At 42.9% G+C, this 23164-nt stretch overlaps 7 protein-coding genes across 7 annotated transcripts; 5 read left to right on the top strand and 2 right to left on the bottom strand.

Annotated features, from left to right (window-relative positions):
- Positions 1-149: 149 nt before the first annotated feature.
- EAE97_010348 (uncharacterized protein) lies at positions 150-2258 on the top strand (the record flags this gene model as incomplete). Its single annotated transcript, XM_038880863.1, has 3 exons — positions 150-833; positions 886-1125; positions 1176-2258. 3 exons carry the CDS (start codon positions 150-152, stop codon positions 2256-2258), a joined length of 2007 nt encoding a protein of 668 aa, XP_038728257.1.
- A 1057-nt stretch (positions 2259-3315) lies between these two features.
- EAE97_010347 (uncharacterized protein) lies at positions 3316-6384 on the top strand (the record flags this gene model as incomplete). Its single annotated transcript, XM_038880862.1, has 1 exon — positions 3316-6384. One exon carries the CDS (start codon positions 3316-3318, stop codon positions 6382-6384), a length of 3069 nt encoding a protein of 1022 aa, XP_038728256.1.
- Positions 6385-9813: 3429 nt separating this feature from the next.
- Positions 9814-10044, bottom strand: EAE97_010346 (uncharacterized protein; the record flags this gene model as incomplete). Its single annotated transcript, XM_038880861.1, has 1 exon — positions 9814-10044. The coding sequence occupies one exon, from the start codon at positions 10042-10044 to the stop codon at positions 9814-9816; it is 231 nt and encodes a 76-aa protein (XP_038728255.1).
- Positions 10045-12083: 2039 nt separating this feature from the next.
- On the top strand, positions 12084-13953 carry EAE97_010345 (uncharacterized protein; the record flags this gene model as incomplete). The annotated part of the gene is made up of 2 exons (XM_038880860.1): positions 12084-13693; positions 13758-13953. The coding sequence occupies 2 exons, from the start codon at positions 12084-12086 to the stop codon at positions 13951-13953; spliced, it is 1806 nt and encodes a 601-aa protein (XP_038728254.1).
- A 672-nt stretch (positions 13954-14625) lies between these two features.
- On the bottom strand, positions 14626-17102 carry EAE97_010344 (uncharacterized protein; the record flags this gene model as incomplete). The annotated part of the gene is made up of 2 exons (XM_038880859.1): positions 14626-16925; positions 16982-17102. The coding sequence occupies 2 exons, from the start codon at positions 17100-17102 to the stop codon at positions 14626-14628; spliced, it is 2421 nt and encodes an 806-aa protein (XP_038728253.1).
- Positions 17103-17911: 809 nt separating this feature from the next.
- Positions 17912-18962, top strand: EAE97_010343 (uncharacterized protein). The gene is made up of 4 exons (XM_038880858.1): positions 17912-17981; positions 18081-18221; positions 18297-18347; positions 18412-18962. Exons 1-4 carry the CDS (start codon positions 17976-17978, stop codon positions 18580-18582), a joined length of 369 nt encoding a protein of 122 aa, XP_038728252.1. The 5' UTR covers positions 17912-17975; the 3' UTR covers positions 18583-18962.
- Positions 18963-19073: 111 nt separating this feature from the next.
- EAE97_010342 (uncharacterized protein) lies at positions 19074-21010 on the top strand (the record flags this gene model as incomplete). Its single annotated transcript, XM_038880857.1, has 3 exons — positions 19074-19607; positions 19666-19998; positions 20051-21010. 3 exons carry the CDS (start codon positions 19074-19076, stop codon positions 21008-21010), a joined length of 1827 nt encoding a protein of 608 aa, XP_038728251.1.
- Positions 21011-23164: the final 2154 nt, after the last annotated feature.

Below are 23164 nucleotides of genomic sequence, written 5' to 3'. Positions count from 1 at the left end.
CTGTATTCACATTCAGATACCGGTCTCATCACCATCGGTCGAAGCTTTGATAAGGTCGATAAGCATTTTTCGAGCCCGAGAATGATCAGAGCCAAACGATATCCTTTACCTAGCCAGGTAATTACTGCAACGAAACCAATCAAAAGATTATGATGCGTAATAAGGAACCTCTGGTCTCCCAAATCTTGAGTGATTCATCACTTCGCAATGAACCCGATGGCATACGATCGAAAGCAAAGACAAAAGCCAAACGCCTGTTGAGGATTGACGGTAGCGATTTCACATCCGAAGATAATGAAGAGGACGAATTTTTCGACGCTGTAGTGGAGGAAATCAATCAGAGCCCAGCTTTTGATGCAGAAAAGGTACTAAATACCTCCAGATTGGGAAATGGATCGCGAGTAGAAAGAACAAAAAACGTCTTGCAGGGGACTGCAGATGTTATAGCTCACCCTATCGCGTCAATCAAATCGAAAGCCACAAGACAAACTGCGGGGAAATTGGCCAAAAGTCGACCGTATCTCTCAAATCAAGCAAACTTTGACTTCCTTGAAGCCCACGATGGCTTACAGCAAGCCAAGGACGCTCAACATGCTGGCGATGATGAGGATGCGATTGAGGATCATCTAAATAACATTGACTACTTCGAAAAGAGGGTGGACAAAATCCAGCGAACTCGAGAGGAAATGCGTGTTGCTTGGGTTACCGCCAGACATGTTCACCGTGTTCGAGCCGTTGAAAACATTCCTCCAGCATTTCCGCCCATTCAGCATTTTGAAAGGAAAGACGATCATGGGTTCACAGAATTTAAATGGGAAAAATGGATTGGATATGTGAGTCTGCGCAGATTTTGATATTATCGACCTCATTCTAAATAATCGATAGAAACTTCTTCATGGCTCACGACCTTTCACCGCGCAATACATCGATGATTTTGAAGAACTTCCCTTCGATATCGACACTTTCCGCAGACACGTAGAAAGACTGATTATAGTCAGTGCTCCATTGCAGGAATTCGCAGTAGATATCAGGAAGATTTACAGATGGGAGGACCAATGGCGAACGTCTAAATGGTTGATATCATATATATTGCTTTGTTATACATCATATATCATGTCATTCTTGGTAAGTAAGTTTCGGATTCAAAGTATCTTCTCTAACCTTTTCGTGTTCAGTATGCGTATATTGTCTACGCGACTGCAAAGAACTACTATTACCCTTCATCGGTGTCCGCGTTGCGGGATGAATTTTCAAGAAATATTGAGCGAGGAACTACAGCTCTGAAGGCCGGAGAACTCATGGACCAGCATGGAAACAAAGACTGGCTAGGCCCTCTTTTGGACAAACTGGGCCCCTATCTACAGTTACAGATTGCGGATTTGGCCAACTTACTTGAGGTTTACGACAGTTTTACTCACTTTCGTCGCCCGCAGTCTACATTTCACTCTCTTTTCCTTTTTTCAGCCGTGTTTCTACTTAGTGCATGTGCTTCAATGCAGTTCACCATGAAGGTATTCTGGTTTGTTGTCGGTCTTATATTTTTTGGCTGCTGGCCCATCAGCTCTTTATATCCCCGATATCGCCTGCTTGTTTCGCCGCTCAAATGGGCCTTTTGGGATATCCCCACGTACCCAGAATGGTCTCTCCAATATCTTCAGGAACGTGGATCTTCTGCCTTGAAACAAATCAACCTGCGCGCGTTGGAGAATTCAACTGACCGATTCGGAAGTCCGGAGGTATCGGTGGGGCCAGCGGGAGACGAGGAAAATAGTCCCAAAGCCGAGACAATTCATTTTCAAGCTCTAGGTTTGGGCGCTATGCATGAAGAATCTAAAGATCTTCTGTCATTTCGTTGCACTTTGCATAATGTTCCAGGACATCTCATAGTTTCTACCAGAACCATTCGTTTCGAAGCTTTGCTCCCCAAGATTTTGCCCTGCGAATCGTTCAATAAACCATATAGTGAGTTAATCGAAATGTCGAAACAACAGACGAAAGAATTGCTGTTAGCTCCGCTAGCGAAAATGACTATCGGAAAAGATAAACTAGAGTTGAAGTTTCGCGGGGAAGCTGGTGGCGATGTGCCCGGTGCGAGACGAAATGGGCATGTGGTAGCACTACTCGAAAATATGAGGGGAAGGGACAAGGCATTCAATAGCATCGTAGGCTTCAGCGGGGTGAGATGGCAGTGTTTGCAAAAGGCATCGGGAAAAGTTGCTGAAATGGAGAATGAATCATCGAATGCGAGCCCTACTTAGCGTATTATGCATTTCTTTACACGAACATCGGCGATTGCATTAGGGCCTGAGCTAATCATAACTCCGACCTTTTTTATATAATTTCAGCTTCTTTGTTATCTATTCGGTACTAGTCCTCCTTATTACAATCTCACTACGGTCGTTCCAGGAAGAAATTTGACACTCGCCGACTATACGCAGCCACACAGACTTACAAGATTTCACACATGATTGGACCGGGCGGTGACTAATTGAATTAATGGATTTGATGCTTGATCGCTGTTTTCCATTGAACCGATATTTGAATAATTTGATGGACTTCATGATTGGATTTTAAAAATTCAAGGAAATTATGATTTGGATCTGACTGAACGGCTGCAGCTCCATCACAATCGAAATGAAGCAGTGGCGGGACGGTACATATGTACCATGATACTTGAAATTGCGAATCATTTTATCAAGGCATCAACCAATTGTTAATAAATCTCCATCTCTTGAAAACGAACCAGCCAACCGTTCCCCAACAAGCACTTTAAGTGAACATTGGACCCTGAGCTTTTCATGGTGTCCTTTTTTATGCCCTTCCTTGCATCTCGGTTGGATCCTTGCGCTGATTACCCACTTCGCGTATTTCAGCTCGTGCAATGGACTCCACTCTATCCCTAGTGGGCTAGACTTTGATCTAAACCCGGACCTAAAATTAAGACTAAGAGATATCTGAGTAAAGATAGCCTATGACAATACGAATCAACTCTTCGGCGAGTCCATCACTGGTACTTCCATGATTATTTTCACTAAATAGCTTGGGTTTATATTAGAGTTTGCGGTCGTAGGTAATTCAGAGATAAAGATTTTAATGGCGATAACTGGAAATGGATCGAGCTCGTTAATTATTGGCGAATCAAATTCAAATATCTCCCGTGCTGTGAAGGGGTCTGAGGGTGAAAATCCCAATAGTCCGGGGACTGTAACTGTACGAAAATCATAATCATAAAGTCTCCCGTTCTCCACCTTCTATTGCTTTTTCTCTCAATACAGATTGGTCATTTACTTTCTTTTTCAATTCTCCCAAATCAGTATGAGTACACAGGCCGCTGCAGTGTCCAGGCAAAGAGCCGAGGCTGCTGAATACTCATTCGCTGAAGCTCTCTCATTAAGCTCCAAGGACTCCTTCCAACTTTTATCCAAAGGAGAATTGGGCTTACCACCATCTCCCAATAGTCCAAGTACCAATCACAACACTTATAGCATTTTCCCCGAGAGAACGTTGGCTGAAAAGACTCTTCCCGAAAAAACAATACCTAGAAATCTTGCGCCACCCCTGCAGCAAAAACAAATCATGGCACCATCGACGCTAAATTCCGGGAAGTTTTCCAAAGCACAAACACAATGTATGCAGCTCTGCCTGAAGACGACAGCTCTCAGCGATCGTATTTCGGTTAGGGTCTTGGAATATCTTACAACTGTGAAAGAGCTGCCTCAAGGTTTCGAAGCCCTCGCCCATGACTTTCTCGACACTTGTCACATCCTTTTTTCAATCGAAGCTGGACTCGAAGAATGCAATCATCACGTACAAAACTTTCCTATCGAAATGATAACAGAGCTCGATCACAAATTTCGAGCTACTCAAGCGAATTTCCAAGTGTTCTACCAATTACTTGCTAAATTTCTTCAACATGAAAATGTGGGAAGTTTCAAGCGAGGTTGGGGGAAAATCTTCAGCAACACTCCTAATGATATCAGAAAAATGGCCGGCACATTGAGTAAAACAAGGGATGATTTGAGGATGAGCGCATTGGTTTTCCAATGGAGTTTGGGAAGCGACAAAATTGAGAAGGAGTTGGGCATTGGTTACCTTGGCTTAGCTGCGGCGCTCAACAGAATGGACGAAAAGGCTGGACGCAAACCCAGCAAGACTTCAGACAGCTCAAGTTCTACGCCAATCATGCCGTCGCCTCTTGGACTAGGAAACAGCGATGCCAGTAGCCATTACAGCGTCCAAGCACCACAAATGCCCCTACCAAATTTCCCTCTCCCTCCACTACCCAACAACGGATGGCCCGGCAGAACGTCCTCTACTAGTCAGCAACCGGAGTCGTTGGGAGATAGAACATCTGCTAGAGATGCTTCCCTACTCCTGGGCTCAAACCTTCAGCGATATAATACGAATAGTGTTCATACTCCCATGAGTTCACAAACCGTCAATTCGCATGATTCAGGCGAGAGATCTTACACAGATTTAATCAATTCCTTCGAGAACCATCATATGAACCATCACATTGATGATGCCCGATCGCATACCGAGACTATTGAATCTGGCAGTCTCATCAAGGATGTCGATGGAATGATAATAAATCCTTCTCGAGCAATCCGACTAAAGGCAGATCCCGACAACATGCCACGTTGGAGTCCTCGAGGTAGTGCAGGCTCGAATACTGGACCTATGAAGGCAGCTTTGATTTCTGCTATTCGAGACAAAAACCACAAAGCCGTAGAGAAGTTATTGGATGGCGGTGTACCAGCAAACACAGGGTCAGAAGTCAATGCCCTTAAAGAGGCAATTCTAGCTCATGATGCAGAGAGTGTACGATTACTACTAACTTTTGGCGCCAACCCAAACGAACATGATAGAGATGGAATTACACCTTTGAGAGCATCTGTTGATAAATCCTTCCTGGCTGGAGCTACAACACTTCTGAAATACGGAGCTGATCCTAATCTTGTTGCCGGTATCGACATGGAATCACCTCTTGCTGTATCAGTTATGCAGAACATGGTTGGCTTCTCGCATCTTTTCTTGATTTATAATGGTGATGCCAATCTCTCTACCTCGAATGGTAATACGCTCCTTATCGCTTCTATCAACAAGAAGACATCTAGAAAATTCATGGAATTATTACTCAAATACGGCGCAAACCCCAATGCTAAAAGTAAGGAGGGAAAGACCGCTCTGTTTGAAGCCATTACATGTGGAAGAGCCGACATCGTCTCCATATTGTTAGAAAATGGAGCAGATCCCAATCTCCCAGGACCGAAACACATGCTCTGGCCTGCAACCTACCAAACCGCTTGTCTCCAATATCTCCTTACACACGGAGCAGATCCCAAAAAATGCCCAGGAATCATGGAATTGGCGACCAGTATTAATAATATCGAATCAGTCCGTACTCTCCTTACACATGGCGTTGATCCCAATGCCAAGAAAGATGGCGTGTACACTCCATTATGTACATCAATCCGAGATGACCGACCAGATATCTTCCAGCTCCTCATCAGCAACAAAGCCGATCCTAACACTATGGCAAGTGAATATCCAGCTTGGAAATGTGTCACCCATAACCGAATTCATTTTCTCCCCGCCTTGGTAAGTGCCGGAGCAGATATTCACAATCCTAAAGGTATTGCCGAAATGGCAGTAAGTTGCAATAACATGGAAGCACTCAATTGGCTTCTCGACCAAGGCGTAAATCCCAACGATAAGTCCGCCAAAGGAATGTCACCACTCACAACTGCTATCCGCGAAGAACGCCTCGAAATGATTGATCTCCTCCTATTACGTGGAGCAGACGTCAATGTTCGAGGTCAAGACTGGCCTGTTTGCATGGCAGTTCGCAGTCCTCAAATTCTCAAACGCATTCTATCTGTGATGCCGGAACCTCGTGCTTACAAAGGAGTCCTGGAAATGGCAGTTCATGCAAATCAATTAGAATCCGTCAAGTTACTTCTTGCAGCTGGTGTATCAGTTGAAGACAAAAACGGCGGAGTCTTTTCGCCTCTCACAACAGCCATCCGCGAAGATCGCATTGAAATCGTCAAATACCTTCTCAATGAAGCGGGTGCAGATATCAATGCTCCTGGTGAGCATTTACCTATCGTCAAAGCACTTCGTCGTTACCAGGGAGGCGAGACAGACATGATTGAATTGTTATTGGATCATGGTGCAGATCCGAATAAGATCTACCGAGGTTGGAACGCTATTATGCAAGCTATTGAGAATGGTGATGCCGAAATTCTCAAGCTGGTAGCGGGAAAAGCGGGAGTTAATTTAGAGGCAAAGGATGAGATGGGGAGAACAGTCAGCGATATCGCAGCTAGCAGGGGATGGAATGAGGCGGTCACTATTTTGCACGATAACATGTCTTTGTGAGATTAAGATAGAGATTGAAATGGGAAACAGGGATTTTTGGATATTTTCCCAATAGCCGGGCGTTTGGAATCGAAAATACTTGGCACTGTTTTGCATGGCTGGAAAGGTTAGGGGTAGATGGAGCATTCGTTTGTACATAGATTATTTTTGTGATTATTCTTTTGGACTACGATGATTACCCCTCTTCGATATATATCAATCTATATTCATTTCTAATATCTTAAGATCTTGAATCTTGATGTTAACTTTTTTATTTAATATATTTTACTTTTATCTCTTTATCTAACCGTCATACTACAAATCCATGTCGAAACCCAAAACCCTATTAAAATCCCATACAATCCCATCTTCTTGCAATGACACCCAACATATATTAAAATCTCCACTTCTCACATTCGCATACCAACAAACAGAAATTGATCGACCATAATTAAGATTGATTTTCCGATCATCACTAATCCATCCACGCACATCATCAACTTCATCTCCGAAACCTTGGACGTCTTGCTCGCCGAGCTCGCCTCTGGGTTATCATTCCTCCTGGCAGGGATTTTCAGGCCAATTCACCAAAACCCCGGATCAACCGAAGGAAAATCTATCTCTCTAGCGATGCGATGGATCCACAAAGAAGGCCTAGGCTTTTTTAGAATTTCGGAGCCCTGTGAGGCGAGGGGTGTTAGCACGGTTAGTTGGTTCCTGTCACTTTGCATACCCACTTGACGGAGTGTTTAGCAATTATTGGGGGTTTTCGGAGGATAGATTAAGAAGGGAAATTTTACTCGAGAATTTTTTTCTCTCTTTGGTTATTTGCGAGATGGGAATTGGTTAGTTAGATGGTTTGCTGGTTGGTTATTTAGTTGGCTCGGTTGGTTGGTATTTGATTGGTATCTGGCTGGTTGGACGCCGAAAATTCCCGCTCTTAGTGGCCTCGTATTGTGTATTTGTGTTTAAAAACGCTATGCAACGCCACAGTGCTAAATTATATGCGTGCTTGCTTTTGACGTGAATAATGCACGTAGCACGTGGCGAGTGAACAAACGTGTGGGGGGGCATTCGATGGGGTGCAGAGTGGGATGGGCGTCAGCACTTAAAAATAATGGCAATATTCCGAGGTTTTTGGTTAGTGATTTGAGTATGGGTTTTGAGTTTACGTTTTTGAAATTGGAGGAAAGTGATGATGGGAAGATAGCTTGATGACTTTGTTGTTTCTTATGGATTTACGTATGGATGGAAGAAGTACTTTGTGAATGAGGAGGAAGATGAAGATCAGTATACCAGCTTGTCTTCAGTAGATTCTCAGCGATGCAAGCAAGTGCATGTATCAGTATCAAACGATTTTTCATAATGAAATCGAGGTTCTAGTGTGAAGGTCTCCTATCTACATGCGATTTGGGGTAGTTTCAAGATACTCAAGCACATACATGTACTATCAAGTGAGATCGTATCCATGACTGTTTTCAGGAGAAAAGTCAATTCATAATCTGATCTCTTGGGGTAAAACGCAACTGCGTCAGTGCGAGTTGCATGGACGAAGAGCGACACACGTCAGTGAGTGCATGGACATCTTGGATATTTCCCGTCTCGAGCCCGGCTTCCAAATATCTCAATATGTCAACTTCAACCTCCAATTGATTGATGTCAAGATTTGTGATTTCATTGTTTGTTCTGGAATGTTCCATCACACGAGGTCGTAAAGCAACTCTAATAAGCAACTAAAAGAGATCTCTAAATTCAAATCTATTAGTGTCCCTCCAGTCTGTGCACTCTTAACCCAATGCATCGATATAGTGCCATGACTGGCATATGAAGCTTTTTGACTACCGGCTAGTATGCATGTCTGCATTCCAAATACAGTAGTGGGATCTTCGTTCTACCCCGGCTCCGATGAACTCTATCTTGCATTCTATTCTTGTCTAGCTTACTGTGTCCCTCGTTGATGAGAGTTTAATAGTTGATCAGGAGGAGAGACTAGATCGTCTCGTACATAGGGTTTCTCAGATATACGTACACCAACATTCTGGGTGGCGAAGAATTCGAGCGACAAGTTCAAAGAGTACTTTTTTCATGAGTACGGGAGAATGTAGAGGATAGTTTTCTCAAAAATGCGAAAGATTGAGAAGTCTGATCAAACGCATATATGGCGGTTCTGAGCAAAGCAATTGATGAATTATCTTCTTAATTAGACATATTTGCGATTAGAAGCGAGATCCCGTGTCATCCTGTTATACTTTGACTCCTCGGGATGTGTTGCCAATATCATCGGAACAAACAATAGCAAGATATAACATATACGATAGGATGACAAACAAGAAGGGATTCTTATTAGAGCTGCGTTTTTTAATAGCCTAACTTGTCTACGTATATGCATTTGAAAGAGATCCAAAATATAAATCAAAGACCATCTTAATTTTCCCCAGCCTGAGACAACGGAACAACAACATACACGACAGAAACATGAACTAGGGCACCGACAGCACAGCTCAACACACAACAAAACCACTTCACCAACCAAGTCACCTGCATAACATCATTTCACCAACTTGATATAATCCTGGAGCTCATGTTGACCGGGTACGAATAGAAATGTATAGGTAAGGTATCGTGATATTTGCTCCTCCGTAGTCGCGCCTCACATTGGCCACTGCCAAACCGTCATGAGACTGAGGAAGGACCAGTGTAAATACTGCTTGATAGGAAGAATGGGTGGCAAAGAGATGGCTCAGGTGGTATCGATCATGACCGTCTATACTATGAGCTGGATATTGAGTGTGACTATGATTGAAGACACTCTGATGATCAACATCATTGACAGGTGAGATGTTGGAAGAGATATTCTTCTGTCAATAAGCTACCACGGCTGACCAGTAAATTAGATTTTGTGTTAGAGCTGGCGTTTAGTTTACGGTGCCACAAGAAGTGATAATAAATGAATTATGTAACTATTCTACACTTCTATACATTAATGTCAAGTAAGTCTCAGTATAATCGTCGCTGAAATGTATATAGCAAATCTCCCAGGAAATCAGACTTGAATATCATAGATTCCCAGTTTCCAAACCCTATTTGAGAGCTCGTAAACGCTGTAATCATTTTTCAATTCTGCAGTTCAACTCAATACACGATTTCATTATAGTCTCCAAGTCACTTCTACACATTCAGACAAGCCTAACAACAATCCTCCAATTTAAACCAAACAATCCATCCTGTCAATCATTTCAAGAACTCCAGTCTATCCCACAAACTCCAGAACAAACTCCCCTAAATTCTCTACTCCCAAAACACTTCTCGCTTCGTGAACCAGCAGAATAAATCATGTCTTCCTCCATTCCTTTTAATCCCTCAAAGCCCTCAGAAAACAAAAATACAATGATTCAACTTCTTGATCTACCGCATCAAAAAATCAGTCTTCTCAGCCTGGGGAGACTCTTTCTACTTCAGATGCGCTGTACTCTCGACCACGACGAAGGAAATGGCGTGTGAAGAGAAGTTGTGGTTGTGTTGCTTCTCTGAGGTTGGCATATTCTGGGAATGCTTGTGAAGGATCTTTGGAGAGCCTTTTATCTTCTTTCCTCTGGGGACTGGCGGGATTCGTGAGTGTTCGATTTCGTACAGAACACTTCGGTTACCATCTCTTTCCAAAGAGTAATCGACGGGCTTCATTTTGAAGGCCGTCGAGCCTACTAACCAATCACGAGCAGTAAGCTTTTGCTCGTATTCAGAATCATGATATTGAAGAATTGGGTGATGGTCCGATTCAAAATGAGCAGATTTAATTTGTGCAATCAAACATTTATGGGGCTTGATTTGATTTTCGCAAGATACGTAGTAGAAACAAAGTTTTGCCGAGGAGGAATCAATTGAGTCTCACTCATGATTTCGGGCTGATCGATGCTTCTCGATGTAAGTATTGAGCCTCCATAAAGCACAATAAGGGACTACCAGGAGAGCAACTTTGGGCAGGATCGTATTTGGGACACTCTCTTCTGCTCTTAGGAGCAATAGATGGGATATAAATTTTATCCATTGTTTCAAGTTGGTGCATCTCGAAATGATCTGATGTCTTTGGACTATACTACCTTGGTAACTTAGTCGTCATCTATAGAAATTGAGAAGTTCATCCCGTCTTTCGGAATAGCTGAGTTAAAACCAATCTTCGAGTTATGATACAATCGACAGTTTTTGGTGGCTTGAATTTGGTAGTCGAAGCCTTCTCACTCTCTATACCCAAAACTATCATGTATATAAAAAGTAGCAGCGCTTCAGATTGAATTCTCACGTGAACTCTCAGGCTCTGGGTTGAATACCAGCTAGTAAAACGCAAGGATAGACGCTCATTCACGACGACGATAAACCTTCACGAACCGCGTTAAGGTTCTCATGACCCATCCCGGCACCAGAGCTCTTGATGCATTGCGTATTGTCCCGAGCCCAAAAGTCCCAATAACAATCGAGTATCTCATGATTAATCTGCCGCTGGACTTGAAGGGCTCACTGGGAAGAGACTAGATGCCCCGTTGTTTGTATTGACTTGAGGGTGTGCAGATACCATCGAGTAGATATGTTGTCATCAGCCTCGTGATGGATGTGAAGTGCCAGAATATTTATTTCAACAACTCATTACCCGATGAAGGGTCGAAGAGTACTACTTTTGATAGATATGGGGACTGCATTCCGCATTGGAACGAAACAGGTTAGCGGGAAGGGAGTGCTTAGATTCAGAAGGAAATATAAGAAAGAATACAAGATCAAATTTATTGTTTCCGTATTTCGCGCTGTATTACCCTCCTAAGAGTTTTTATACAATGCAGAAGAAGTTCTTAATAAAAGTAGATAATATCAAGGGGTCGATTCTACACATTCCACTTACATTGGCCAGTACCCTGGAGGGTGAGGCTGACATTCCTTGAATTTGAGATTGTCTTTGGTGTCGCTTGATACCCCTATCCAGATTCAGAGCACTTGAATAGGGACAAATTTCACGTTCTTTTTTGATGTCATTTCCTACATTGATATTATGTTTTGATTAGCATCTTAAGCATCTGAAACATCCAATACCTTGAACGATTCCTTGTATTTAAATTGTAGTTATTCAAGTCCCCTTCACTTAGCTCTCCGTAAGCAACCATATACATTCATTTCAGTACACGCAAGGCTTCGAAGGTTGAAGACAAGGTCGAGTTAGGCGGCTAGTCTATATTAATAGTGGTGTTTATGTGAGACTGAATACTCGTGATGCCAAAAAGCTCAGAATTCGAGTGACTTGTAGAAAATTCCATATCGTAAACAATGTTTCGTCATTTTCAGCCATAAAATTGTGGATTTGAGAACACATTGGGGGTTCATCGGTTCCGAGGTCTGTTTTGAGAGAAAGTTGATTGCACAGCCACACTCGAGCCAAGATTTCTCACCACCTGCCCACCATACAGAAAAATACGTCATTGTGGCTCTTGCTGCTCCCTACCTTCCAGTACAGGCTCTACTCACATAAACAACAAGTAAATTACTCGTACAAAGTGATGAATTTTCCAGCCTGATATCATCTTCATTTAATTCGATATTTTTTCCAAGGAAGGAACAATGTTCTACAATAACATCGTCAGCACAACTCAGATTCCCTAACAAATACTATACCTCCTTTCAATCTTCGAACCAAACAAACTATCACGAAGCACACGCAAAATCGCCATCCATACTCGGAAATGGCCTCACTCCTTCGTCAAATTGTCGCAGGTCCGCGTTCTCGTCACCCAGAAGCAGGACTGGATCTCTGCTACGTAACACCTAACATAATTGCGACGTCTGGACCCAGTGGCACATATCCGCAACGAGCATATCGCAATCCGCTAGATCAACTCGTTACATTCCTCGATTATAAACATGGGAAAGAGGGATGGATGATATGGGAATTTAGGGCCGAGGGAACTGGATATCCGGATGAGGAGGTGAGAGGAAGAGTTAGGCATTGGCCATGGCCGGATCATCATCCGCCGCCTTTTAAGTTGGTTCCAGGGATTGTAGGAGGAATGAGAAATTGGTTGGAGGGGGCGGGAGATGGTGAGGGAAAGGATGAGAAGAAAGAAGGAGGAAGGGTGGTGGTTGTGCATTGTAAGGCTGGGAAAGGGAGAAGCGGCACAATGGCTTGTAGTTATTTGATTGCGGAGTGTGGATGGAAGGCATCTGAGGCACTTGCGCGATTCACAGAGAGAAGAATGAGACCGGGATTTGGACAGGGAGTTTCAATACCAAGTCAATTGAGATGGATCGGTTATGTGGATCGATGGACACAATCTGGAAAACATTATGTTGATCGACAAATTGAGATTATGGAGGTACATGTTTGGGGATTGAGAGATGGTGTGAAAGTCCAAGTCGAAGGATATGTTGATGAAGGCAAAACAATCAAATTATTCCACGTCTTTACAAAGAAAGAAAGAGTGGTGGTCGAAGGAAATACACCCGGTAGTGGGGGAATCAAAAATATGATATCCGACATGGCAGGATTTGGAAACCAAGATAAAATCGCAACATCTAAAAGCGCAGATCGAATTGAGGAACCCAAAAATCTAAAGCCAACCCCACGAGCTACAGAACCCAATCAAAGCGAATCAGAAACGGATTCAGAAACTGGGGGAGGGGCAGTCATTTTCAAACCTTCTACAAGAGTTATTCTTCCTACTAGCGATGTCAATATCGATTTTGAACGCAGAAACAAAGCTTCCATGGGTTGGACGATGGTTACAGCCGTTGCTCACGTATGGTTTAACGCATATTTCGAAGGTAATGGGCCTGAAAAAAATGGCAAACCAGATGAGAATGGTATCTTCGAAATTGAATGGGATAAAATGGATGGAATTAAAGGTTCTTCTCGTAAAGGTACAAGAGCCTTCGATAAACTAGCCGTCATTTGGAAAGTCTATGATCCCGAACCTGGCCGCGGTAGAAGAGAAAGTATCATTGAAGAACCTGGTCGAAATTCCCCAGTCCCCGAAGTCCAAGCCGCGGATTGGAAGGGGGAGAACGAAGTCTCTCCTACCAATGGAAATAGAGATTTAGGACTTCGAACAGAAAGTCCAGCGAGCGCGGAAGTCAGTAAGGCGAGTAGTGTGAATGAGGCTGAGAGGGAAAAAGAAGAAGAGAGGAGAGAGGAAGAGGGATTGAGAGTCTCGAGTCCAACGGGAGAAGAGGATTTGCAGTTGGATATTACGAGTTTACCGAAACCGCAGGGAGGTGCGCCGGTGCCGGATTTGGAACAGATTAATAAGGGACTCGATACGGCGACGTCGACGACGGTTAATCATGAGGCGAGGAAGTGAGTGCAATTTTCGAAACGAGGATGTGTTGAGGGAGGAGAAGTTACTGACGTTGGGATATAGAGATGTAGGGAATCAGAATGGGAGTGAAGATGGAAAGAAGGGGATAGATGGAATAGACGATATACCAAATGCACCACACGTATCAACTATCTCGACAGCGGATTTACCGGGTGGTGTGCCGGAGAATCAGATGAAGAATGCGAAGGGACATAAGTTGGGGCATTTGCAGAGTGTGAATAGGACTATTAATTCATAGGTTTGGGGGATTGCGGTTGTGGGAGAGGAAGAGGGTGGGAGAAGATTTACAGTGGATATTTTCGAGAGTTTGCTAGAAAGGTTGGTTCATTTTTGAGAAAGGTTGAAGGAGAGAGGAATTATTTAAAGAGACAGAGTAGGACAGATCAGATCAGATCAGACCAGAGTAATTTTTTTATTTAGAAAAACGTTGATACCATTGCATGATACCTACCTACCTACCTATCGAACTTTACTCTGATGTTGCTCGTGCTCTTGATGGATAGAAACTGTATTCGAGAGGATTCATGATTTTATATATCTATTCTATTTGTACTGCAAATAAAATAATCTCGTTTATGGGACTTGTGTGTATGTTATTGTTATGATATGATATATATATATATATATATGGTAAGTACGGAATGATATAAAATGAAATGGTATAATAAACAGAATAAGGGTGGATACAAATGAAATATAGAAGGTTTATGAGTATAGGAGGGGGTAGCAGATAGTGATTGTGCAGTCTGTTGCGTGGTATATATGAAATGACACTTTTCTCCCCTTGCTTATCCTTCTCCTTTCTCCTTCTCCTTCTTCTTTATACTTATCTTTCTCTTTCTATTTCTTTCTATTTTCAAACCCCGAGATGTAAACCAAGTCGGACGAAGCAAGCTAAACCAACCACCCTCTAAACCTTATCCCCCAAAACATCACTCACACTCCCACTCGCCGAATGACTCGGACTATACGCGCTACTGCCAGGCGTATATCTAAATCCATCCGCCACACTTCCACTCTCCTCACTCCCATCATTGTCTTCATACGCTGGCAATACCTCATCAACATCCTCATGCTCATCATCCATTCCAATCCCAACTCCATGCATATGATACCCATCAAAACGACGAATCTGATCTTCAGATGCGCTTTGCTGATGAACGGGAACGGGAATGGGAATCGAAGGAGAAATATAATGCGCAGGCGCAGAAAAAACAACTCGTCCTTCCTCCGCTGCTACCATGTCACTCACAACATTTGCCGCATTGCGGAAGGAGGAGAGATCTTGGCGGAAGGAGTATTCAGAGGCGGTGTTTTCGCTTTCGCTTTCACAGTCGGAATCGAAATCGGAATTGGAATCTGAGTTGTCGGAGAGCAAGCGATCTTTTTCTTCGAAATCTTCTTCTTGGCCTAGCAGGCGGTTCCAGCAGTTTCTGAAACTGGCGTGGTGGCGATGGCGGGTAGAGTGGGATTTAGACTTGGAATTGCGGGCGCGGGTGCGGCGGTAGAGGGTGATGAGGAGGAGGGAGAGGAGGAAGCCGATGATGGCGAATTTGAGGATGTGGAGGGGGAAGTGGGGTGGGCCGTGGGGAGGGGGGCCGGAGAAATCATCTTCGAGGCGGTGGGGAGGGCCGGAGAAGTGCTCGGGTTCGGAGTGGGGTGGTGGTGGTGGAGGGTGAGAGCTTGGGGGGCCGGGGTGGAAGGGGGGTTCTTGGTCCTCGTGAGGACCGCTGTGAGGTGGGCCGTGGTGAGGTTCTTCGTCGTGTGGGTGGTGTTGTTCTTCATGTTCTGGGCCGTCAAATGGTCCTTCATGTGGATGTTCACCATGATGATCTTCTTCAGGATGATCGAAATCTGGGCCATCAAATGATGGTGGGCCTTGCTCGTGATGTGGTTGAGTATGTTTTCCATGAGGTCCTTCGGATTCATCTTCAAAGTTGTCATGACCTTTGTGAGGTTTTTCTAATTCTTCTGATTCATCTCCATGATGTCTGGGTCGTCCTTCCCAAGGCCCATGTTCCTCTTCATCATCATGGAAAGGACGCATTTCATGGTGTCTTCCATGTTCGAATCCATGAGGACCGAATTCATGTGGAGGAGGTCCATGGGGAGGTTCGTGTGGTGGTCCATTTGGTGGTCCATGTGGTCCGTCGTAATGAGGACCATGAGGATGAAAATCAAAAGGAGGAGGACAACGACAAATTGGAAGAATATGGTGTCGATGAGGAGGGAAGTGTGGAGTGGTATGGTTGTTCTTGCCGTGAGGTACGTGTGGAGAGGTATGGTTTCCGGATGTATGATTACCTGGTTTCCCATGGAATCCTTTACCGTGTTTCTTATCCTTCTTTGAATGTGATTCGCGAGAATGATGGAATGATTCTTCATCAAACTCATCACCAGCAATTCTGCCGTAGAATTTACGAGCGTTCTCGCTAATAACTCCAGCGACGCATCGAAGACTATCGCAGTCTCTGATTCTGTCATCAAGATTATGATGTTCTCGAGCGTGTTTTGAGATGTGATGTTTCTTTTTATGGATGAGATATTTCAACTCTTTCATTTGAGCTTTCATATATCTAAGCTCGGCCAATTCTTTGTGAACGTTGAACTCTTTGTGGGCCATGTGGTGTTTATGCTCTCTCTCTGGACCGTTACCCATGGGGTGCCTGTGTTCTCCTTCAGGGCCCTCGCTCATATGATGTTTGTGTTCCTCTTCAGATCCCTTGTCCATATGGTGCTTATGTTCTTCCTCTGGACCCTTTCCATTATGATTTTGCTTATTCGATGATGAGTGATGCTCGATAACTTGATCTTCTTCCGAGGAAATTGTTTCGATATTCATAATCTCTGTCTCTTCAGTCTGTCTGAACAAAACAGAGAATCCTGAATTCTCAATTGCCTTTCCATCAACAAAATCAATCATAAACTTCATAAGTTGCCCACGTGGTTTACCATCGATAACGATACAATCGAAAGACCATGATCCCACTACGATTTTATTTGTTGATGTCGAAATGGAACCTTTTCCAGATGAGATTGAAGTTTCCGAGTCGAATGTTTGTGAAAGAGGTTGACTATCGATTAAAACATTTCCGAAGCCGCATGCTTCTGTGGAATGAAGGATATCAACTCGAAAGTCTAGAGGGGAGACATCAGCTGATGAGGAATCATGTCCAAGATCAAGTCGAACGAATCCCATGGTATAAGCTTCTGAAGTAAATATTAGTTTTGATAGATGTGAAATCGTAACTCGGATATAAACTTACCAGTAGTATCAACATCATTCTTTTCGAACTCGACATCAATATCTTGTTCTGAAGTTGGTGGTAAAACAAGCGCTGACACTATGGCCGGCGCAAGTAAGAATGCCTTCAAAAGGCTACGCATAATGATAGGAGAGCACAGAAGTAAACGGTAGAGTGTAATAACAGTGAAATATAATGATGAATAATAATAAATAAAGAGATATTATGCAATAGCACAATATCGAGATATAATATCAATTGTACGGGATACCTACTGTACGGTTTCTACCAATACAATATAACCGAACAATTAGACAAAAGATCAAAGAAAAGATCAAACACAAATTTTGACGAAAAAAACAGAGAAAACCTTAAGAATTAAAAGGAAAGAAATCAAATAAATCATCGATAATAATATAACGATATAAGGGTTATTATTTTCATCTTCCCCCACTGCCTTACGAGTCCCTTCACAATTGCGCAGTCATGATTAACAGAAACTAACCAAAACGATATTACGCGTCGTCAGCATCAAAGCGGTTATCACGGAGTAAGAGAGTAAGAGGGCTGAATGGTTGTATAGGATAGCAGGTAGGAAATGAGAAATGCTTGCGTGTGAGGAAAGATATCTAGTCATGTTGATCGGAGACGACGACTTTGATATAATTTTATACTCATTAGATACCTAGACATCAAAACATGAGTGAAGTGTGATATTTTGATAAGTTGATACATATTTGGTGATAAACTTAAGCGGACCTTTCCGACATTTCCATTGGCAGAGTCGAATTTCTGTCGGTACCGAAGATTGATAGTGTTGCCTGAATTTCAAGGCTGATTTTCTTTTTGCCTCAATTCTGACCTTTCTACCATTTTGCCTAGCTGGTCAATCTCGAAATCCGTCATAATTCGATACGGTAACCTAAACATCTCAATTATTCCTTGAATATCAAATCCACTCTAAAGCTGAGCGCATATCAAACAACATTATATCATCTATCTCTTCATCTCCAAAATGGTTGTATGTACTCCCTTAAAATGATATCTACGTTTCCACCTTTCCTACAAGCTGCATCACTTGTGCGCATACAATCTGCGATACTAATTTCTTTTGCTATAGCTCCCCTTAGGTCTACTCACGGCCGCACAAGGTCACCCAATGCTGGTTGAGCTTAAGGATGGCGAAACTTTGAACGGTCATTTGGTATCATGCGATACGTGGATGAATCTGACTTTAAAGGAGGTAGTTCAAACGAGTCCGGTATGAAAGATTCTGTCGAGGGCGGAGCTGGGGCGTTGGGTTGGAATGCGCTGAAGCTAATACTTCGAATTTCAGGATGGCGATAAATTCACAAGGTTACCAGAAATATATGTTAAAGGAAACAATGTACGTTTTTGTCGGGGAAAGTCGGATGTGGGTTAAAGAAGCTATATCCTAATGCGTTTTGCAGATCAAATATCTACGAATGCCAGATGAAATTATCGATTTAGTAAAGGATCAACAACAAGGACAACAAAACAACTACAGAGGTCGCGGAGGTAATAGGGGCGACAGAGGTGGTGATAGAGGTCGTGGTGGTAGAGGTGGAAGAGGAAGAGGAAGAGGAGGGAGAGGAGCTTGAAACATTGAGGACTGGAGTAATGAGCTGAAATTGGACTCGAAGAAGCTACATAATGGCACGTATAACATACACAAAGTGCAGAGGGGCGGCTACATTCTTCTTTATGGACATCGAAGGATTTCGATATATGCGGCAGATTTGCCTTGAAATGATGCAGGCAGGTATACTGGGCATATGATAGGTTCATATTGGATGTGAGAAATCGTTGAGGCACATATACATATGTCTCAGCAGAGTCTCAGCAGAGTCTCAAACCATCACATATTTCGAGATCATAGCCCACAACAACAAAAACGACAATTTCCCCCCGTGTTTTCCTCTTGAACGTCCTTCATGGCAAATTAAAATTACCCCTGTCGTTCGTATGAATCCCGCTCAACGAATCGCGGGGATCGTATCTTCCCCTCTGTTCCCACGTGATTCTATAACATTTCCGCCGCGCCTAGAAATGTTTCCGCGAACTTTGAAAATAAAAATTATAGATCAACTCAATGACGACCACAAAAATTCCAATTGATGGACTATGGCGATGTCTTTGTCCTTCTATAGATGCATTTATTTTCGCGCGTTCTAATACCTTGAATCAATTACCCAGAAAGTTCTTGAATCGTCCTTTGGCTAGGAATAAAAAGATCCCAACATGTTTAAAAAGTCGATCCTTTCATACCACTACCACGACTTCACTGCCTGTGTTAAATGGACAATATACTCCGAGATCGCGAAACGGTAGAGGGAAGTCGAATATACCGAAACCCCTTAATTTGGAACAACTGAGTAATGGTGAGATCCATGAACGATTGAGAGAATTGAAGACGGAAGAGGGGGCATATACACAAGTCGCAGAAGTGGTGGAATATCTGGTGAAGGACAGGCAGGAAAAATATGCGCTGATACATTATGATGCATTGATTGCAGCTAATGCGGATCCTGAAAATGGAAGTGTAGAGGTTGTGAGGACTTTGTTGGAAGAGATGAAGGGGTTGGGAATTGGTGCTGATTCGGGACTTTATCATACGGTTTTACAAGTATGTATACTTTACGATCTCTTTTGGAGTAAGATGGCTAATGATCCATGTTGAATAGGTACTTGCGATTCATCCAGATTATCTTTTACGCACTCAGATATTGGAAGAAATGAAGGAACGTTGGTATGGTTTATCCCCAACTGGATGGCATAATTTGGTCGTTGGTCTACTTCGCGATCGTCAATATGAATTGGCTATGGACAAATTTGAACAAATGCAAGTAGATCAAATCGAAATTAAGCCATGGCTTTACGATATTTTCTTCTTTAGATTGTGTGAATTGGATGAGTTGGATGAAGCTTTAAGACTATTGAAGTCTCGATATGATCAACCAGTACTGGCTATGCATATGTATTATCACTTGTTGGATTCATTTGCTAGTTCATTTCATGTAAGCAAAATTTATACAATAGCTTTATTTCATCTATTGACTTTTGATGTAGTATGAAGGTACCAGTTATATCTGGAGACTTTTGGTTGAAACCTCGGAAATGAATCCTGCAGATGGAACCTGTACCGCAGTATTGAATTGTGCTGCTCGTCATGCAGACCCCAATTTAGCTACATCAGCCATCGGACTTCTTTCCAAACGTAGCACTGTTCTTGGAGTGCATCATTATGAAGCTCTTCTCGAAGCTTACGTCGGCATTGAAGATATCAAAACTTCGTTCCGCATTTTAAATATCATGACCAAAGCAGGTCTCACACCAGATGCAAGCTCCACAAGATCAATATATCTTTGGCTAACAAAATCATCGTTCCATGCCCTTGAAGGATGGAAAATTCTTAAATCGTTAAAAGCGGATGGATACACGATTCCTATTGCCGCTGTAAATGTTGTTCTAGAAGGTGTCATCTTCACCAATAATCTCAGTCATAGTCATGACTTGGCCATAGATTACTACAAAGAACTCCACAAAATATGCGACGCGGGTCCCAATATTGAAACTTTCAATACTCTTCTCCGAGGTCTCGGTGCTCATGGGAGAGGATCCAAATCTAAAGCTATGTTCCTCGCTTCGGAAATCCAAGCTTTGAATCTCAAACCTGATGAACTTACATATGATCGACTCATTTTGATCTGTCTGCATACCGAAAACGCGGACTATGAGGATTGTTTTAGGTATTTGGAGGAAATGATGTTGGTGGGGAAAGATAAGGTTGATGCAGCGGGGAGGAGAGGCTGGTGGATGAGACCGGGGACCGTGGTGGCGTTGGTAAAGAGGTGTGTGGAGAGTGGGGATGAGAGGGCCTGGCAGTTGATGGAGGACATGAGGGTGAGGGGTATGGTTAACGAGTATACGAGGTTGAAGGTTTGGACGGAATTGTATTGGCCGAAGGGGACGGGGAAGGGAAAGGGAGGGGGGGAAGTCTTGAGGGGGAGTGAGGCGGTGGTAGGGTAGTAGGATGTAGGATGTAGGAACTAGATTTGTTTTAAGGAGATGAGATGATGGTTTGAGTAGATATATATCACTGAAATGCTTACCATACGAATAATGAATGAATCTCCTCACTTTATCACTTTTCTCTTGTTTATGCTGTCTGGCCTTATGTAAGTTTATACTTGTTCCTTCCTTCATCCTAAGTTGTTATCCAGAAATTTCTAGTGTTCCTTTTCCTTTCCTTTCCTTTCTTTCCCTTCCCATCCCTCCCTCCCTCCCTCCCTTCCTCGAAATTTCTTCTTCTTTTGCCTTTTCCCCCTCCTTTTCCCTCTCCAAGGCCTAATCACACCTTTCACACCATTAGAGGGAGAGGGACAGGGGAGGGGAGCTAGGAGGGGGGTTGGATGGAGATTGGGTGTGAGGAGTTGGATTGAGTTGAACAAAAATGGAATATATTAGAATGAAAAGATTTAAGTCGAGATGGATGAGAATATAGTGGGTTGAATTGCCTTGGAGTGGTATTGAAGTGTAGTAAAGTAGCACAGAGATTGATTAAGTTGAATTGGATTGCCTTTCCAGGCTTGTGAAAATTGAAGCAAGCGAAGCATAAAAAAGGGGGTAAGCATTTAGAGGGATGGAGTGAGATGTAATGCAATGCATTCAAAGCGTATTAAATCCAGAAGTAAAGCTGCATATCAAAAAGGAAAATTTGTTCTCGATCTTCATCTCCGTGAAGTGGGATGTTGGAAATGATTGAGTATTGTGCTGGTTTTGTTGGCTGATGTTGTAGGAGGGTTTTGTTAGATATTAAGATTGATATATACTGGCTGGAGTATTGGATTTGTTATGGGGGTAGTTTGGAGGTAGGAAGGTAAAGTGGGATGTGGAATGTGTGTGTGAGGGGTGATGCGGTTGGGATTGCGGGGTGGAGAGGGAAGGGAGGTGTATAAAAGAAATGGGTCTGTGTAGGAGAGGGCATGGATGATAATCGGACATGGGAGCAGAAGCGACAAAGAGAATTCAGGCTGGGAGTGAGATTGTTGATTTCTTGGGGGAAGGAGAGGGGAAGAGATTGTAGGGGAATGATGATGATTACAATGATGGGTAGATGATGGGTAGATGATGATAGCGAGAAGTTTGTGGAAGGTGGTGATGATGAGGATTGGTGAGAAATTGTTGTTGTTTATCTACATTCATGCTTCTTACCACATCGATTTATAGGAGAAATTTAGCTCGACGGTAATAGTGATGAGAGCAGTAATGATAACAACAGCAACAGATAATATGACTCCTCTGATAGTTAACGAGAAGAGGGGGGATAAGCATTCCTCGGGTTTGATATGACAGCTACTAGGTTGTCAAAAGAATTCTAGTTGGATTATCATAGGGTGGAGGAGGCACTCCCAGTGCTCCCCATCATCAACTCCTCGTTGATTTGTATTTTGTTCATGAAGGAAGAAGAATAGAAGGGGGAGAAGGAGTGTATAGATAGGCATCCATTGAAGACTTTGATATCCCAGCCAGTTTTAGTATATCCTTGGGGTTGAAATGTATGATAGAAGTTTTGAACATGATGATCTTTGTATATTCAGGATTTTGCGCTCGTTAATATCTGTATGGTTCTTATTTTAGTGAAAATCTGTTTAGAGATTTTGAGGAAAGTTGTGGTGTATAGATAGATAGGTAGGGGGGTATATAAACTACTCTCATTTTAACTTGCGAGTGCGTAGGAATAACCAAGTACGGAAAGAAGACAAAGGAGAGGTTGAGATTCGTAACTTGGAGACTACTGGATGGTTGATATGAGGGGCTTGAAGGTAGGATGGTAAGTGAGGGATGAGGTTTGGGGAGATATCGAAGGATGGGAGTGTGGGATGGGTAGGAATAATGAGAGTTGAGGATGGAGGGATTAATGACAATAAAGTTATGGACAGTGGTAGTATCACTTGAGGTGGTGAAAATGATGACGATTGGAATGGGTGATTACTAGGTAAGCGATCAACAGCAATAAAATAACAACAGTAACATTTTCTCAACCGCATTTCACTAACAACAAAAACTATAGACAAAAATCTCTCATCTCATTTTTCGCGTCGAAGCAGTAAGTAGCTACCTACCCACCTACGAGTTTAGTAACGATATGAACTATCCAATATCTCCGAGACAGCAAACCTC

Source organism: Botrytis byssoidea (genome assembly GCF_014898295.1).
Source record: "Botrytis byssoidea strain MUCL 94 chromosome Unknown BBYS_027, whole genome shotgun sequence".
Lineage (NCBI taxonomy): Eukaryota > Fungi > Ascomycota > Leotiomycetes > Helotiales > Sclerotiniaceae > Botrytis > Botrytis byssoidea.
The sequence above is the reverse complement of the archived record's forward strand: the minus strand, read 5'-3'. Positions and strand labels throughout refer to the sequence as shown.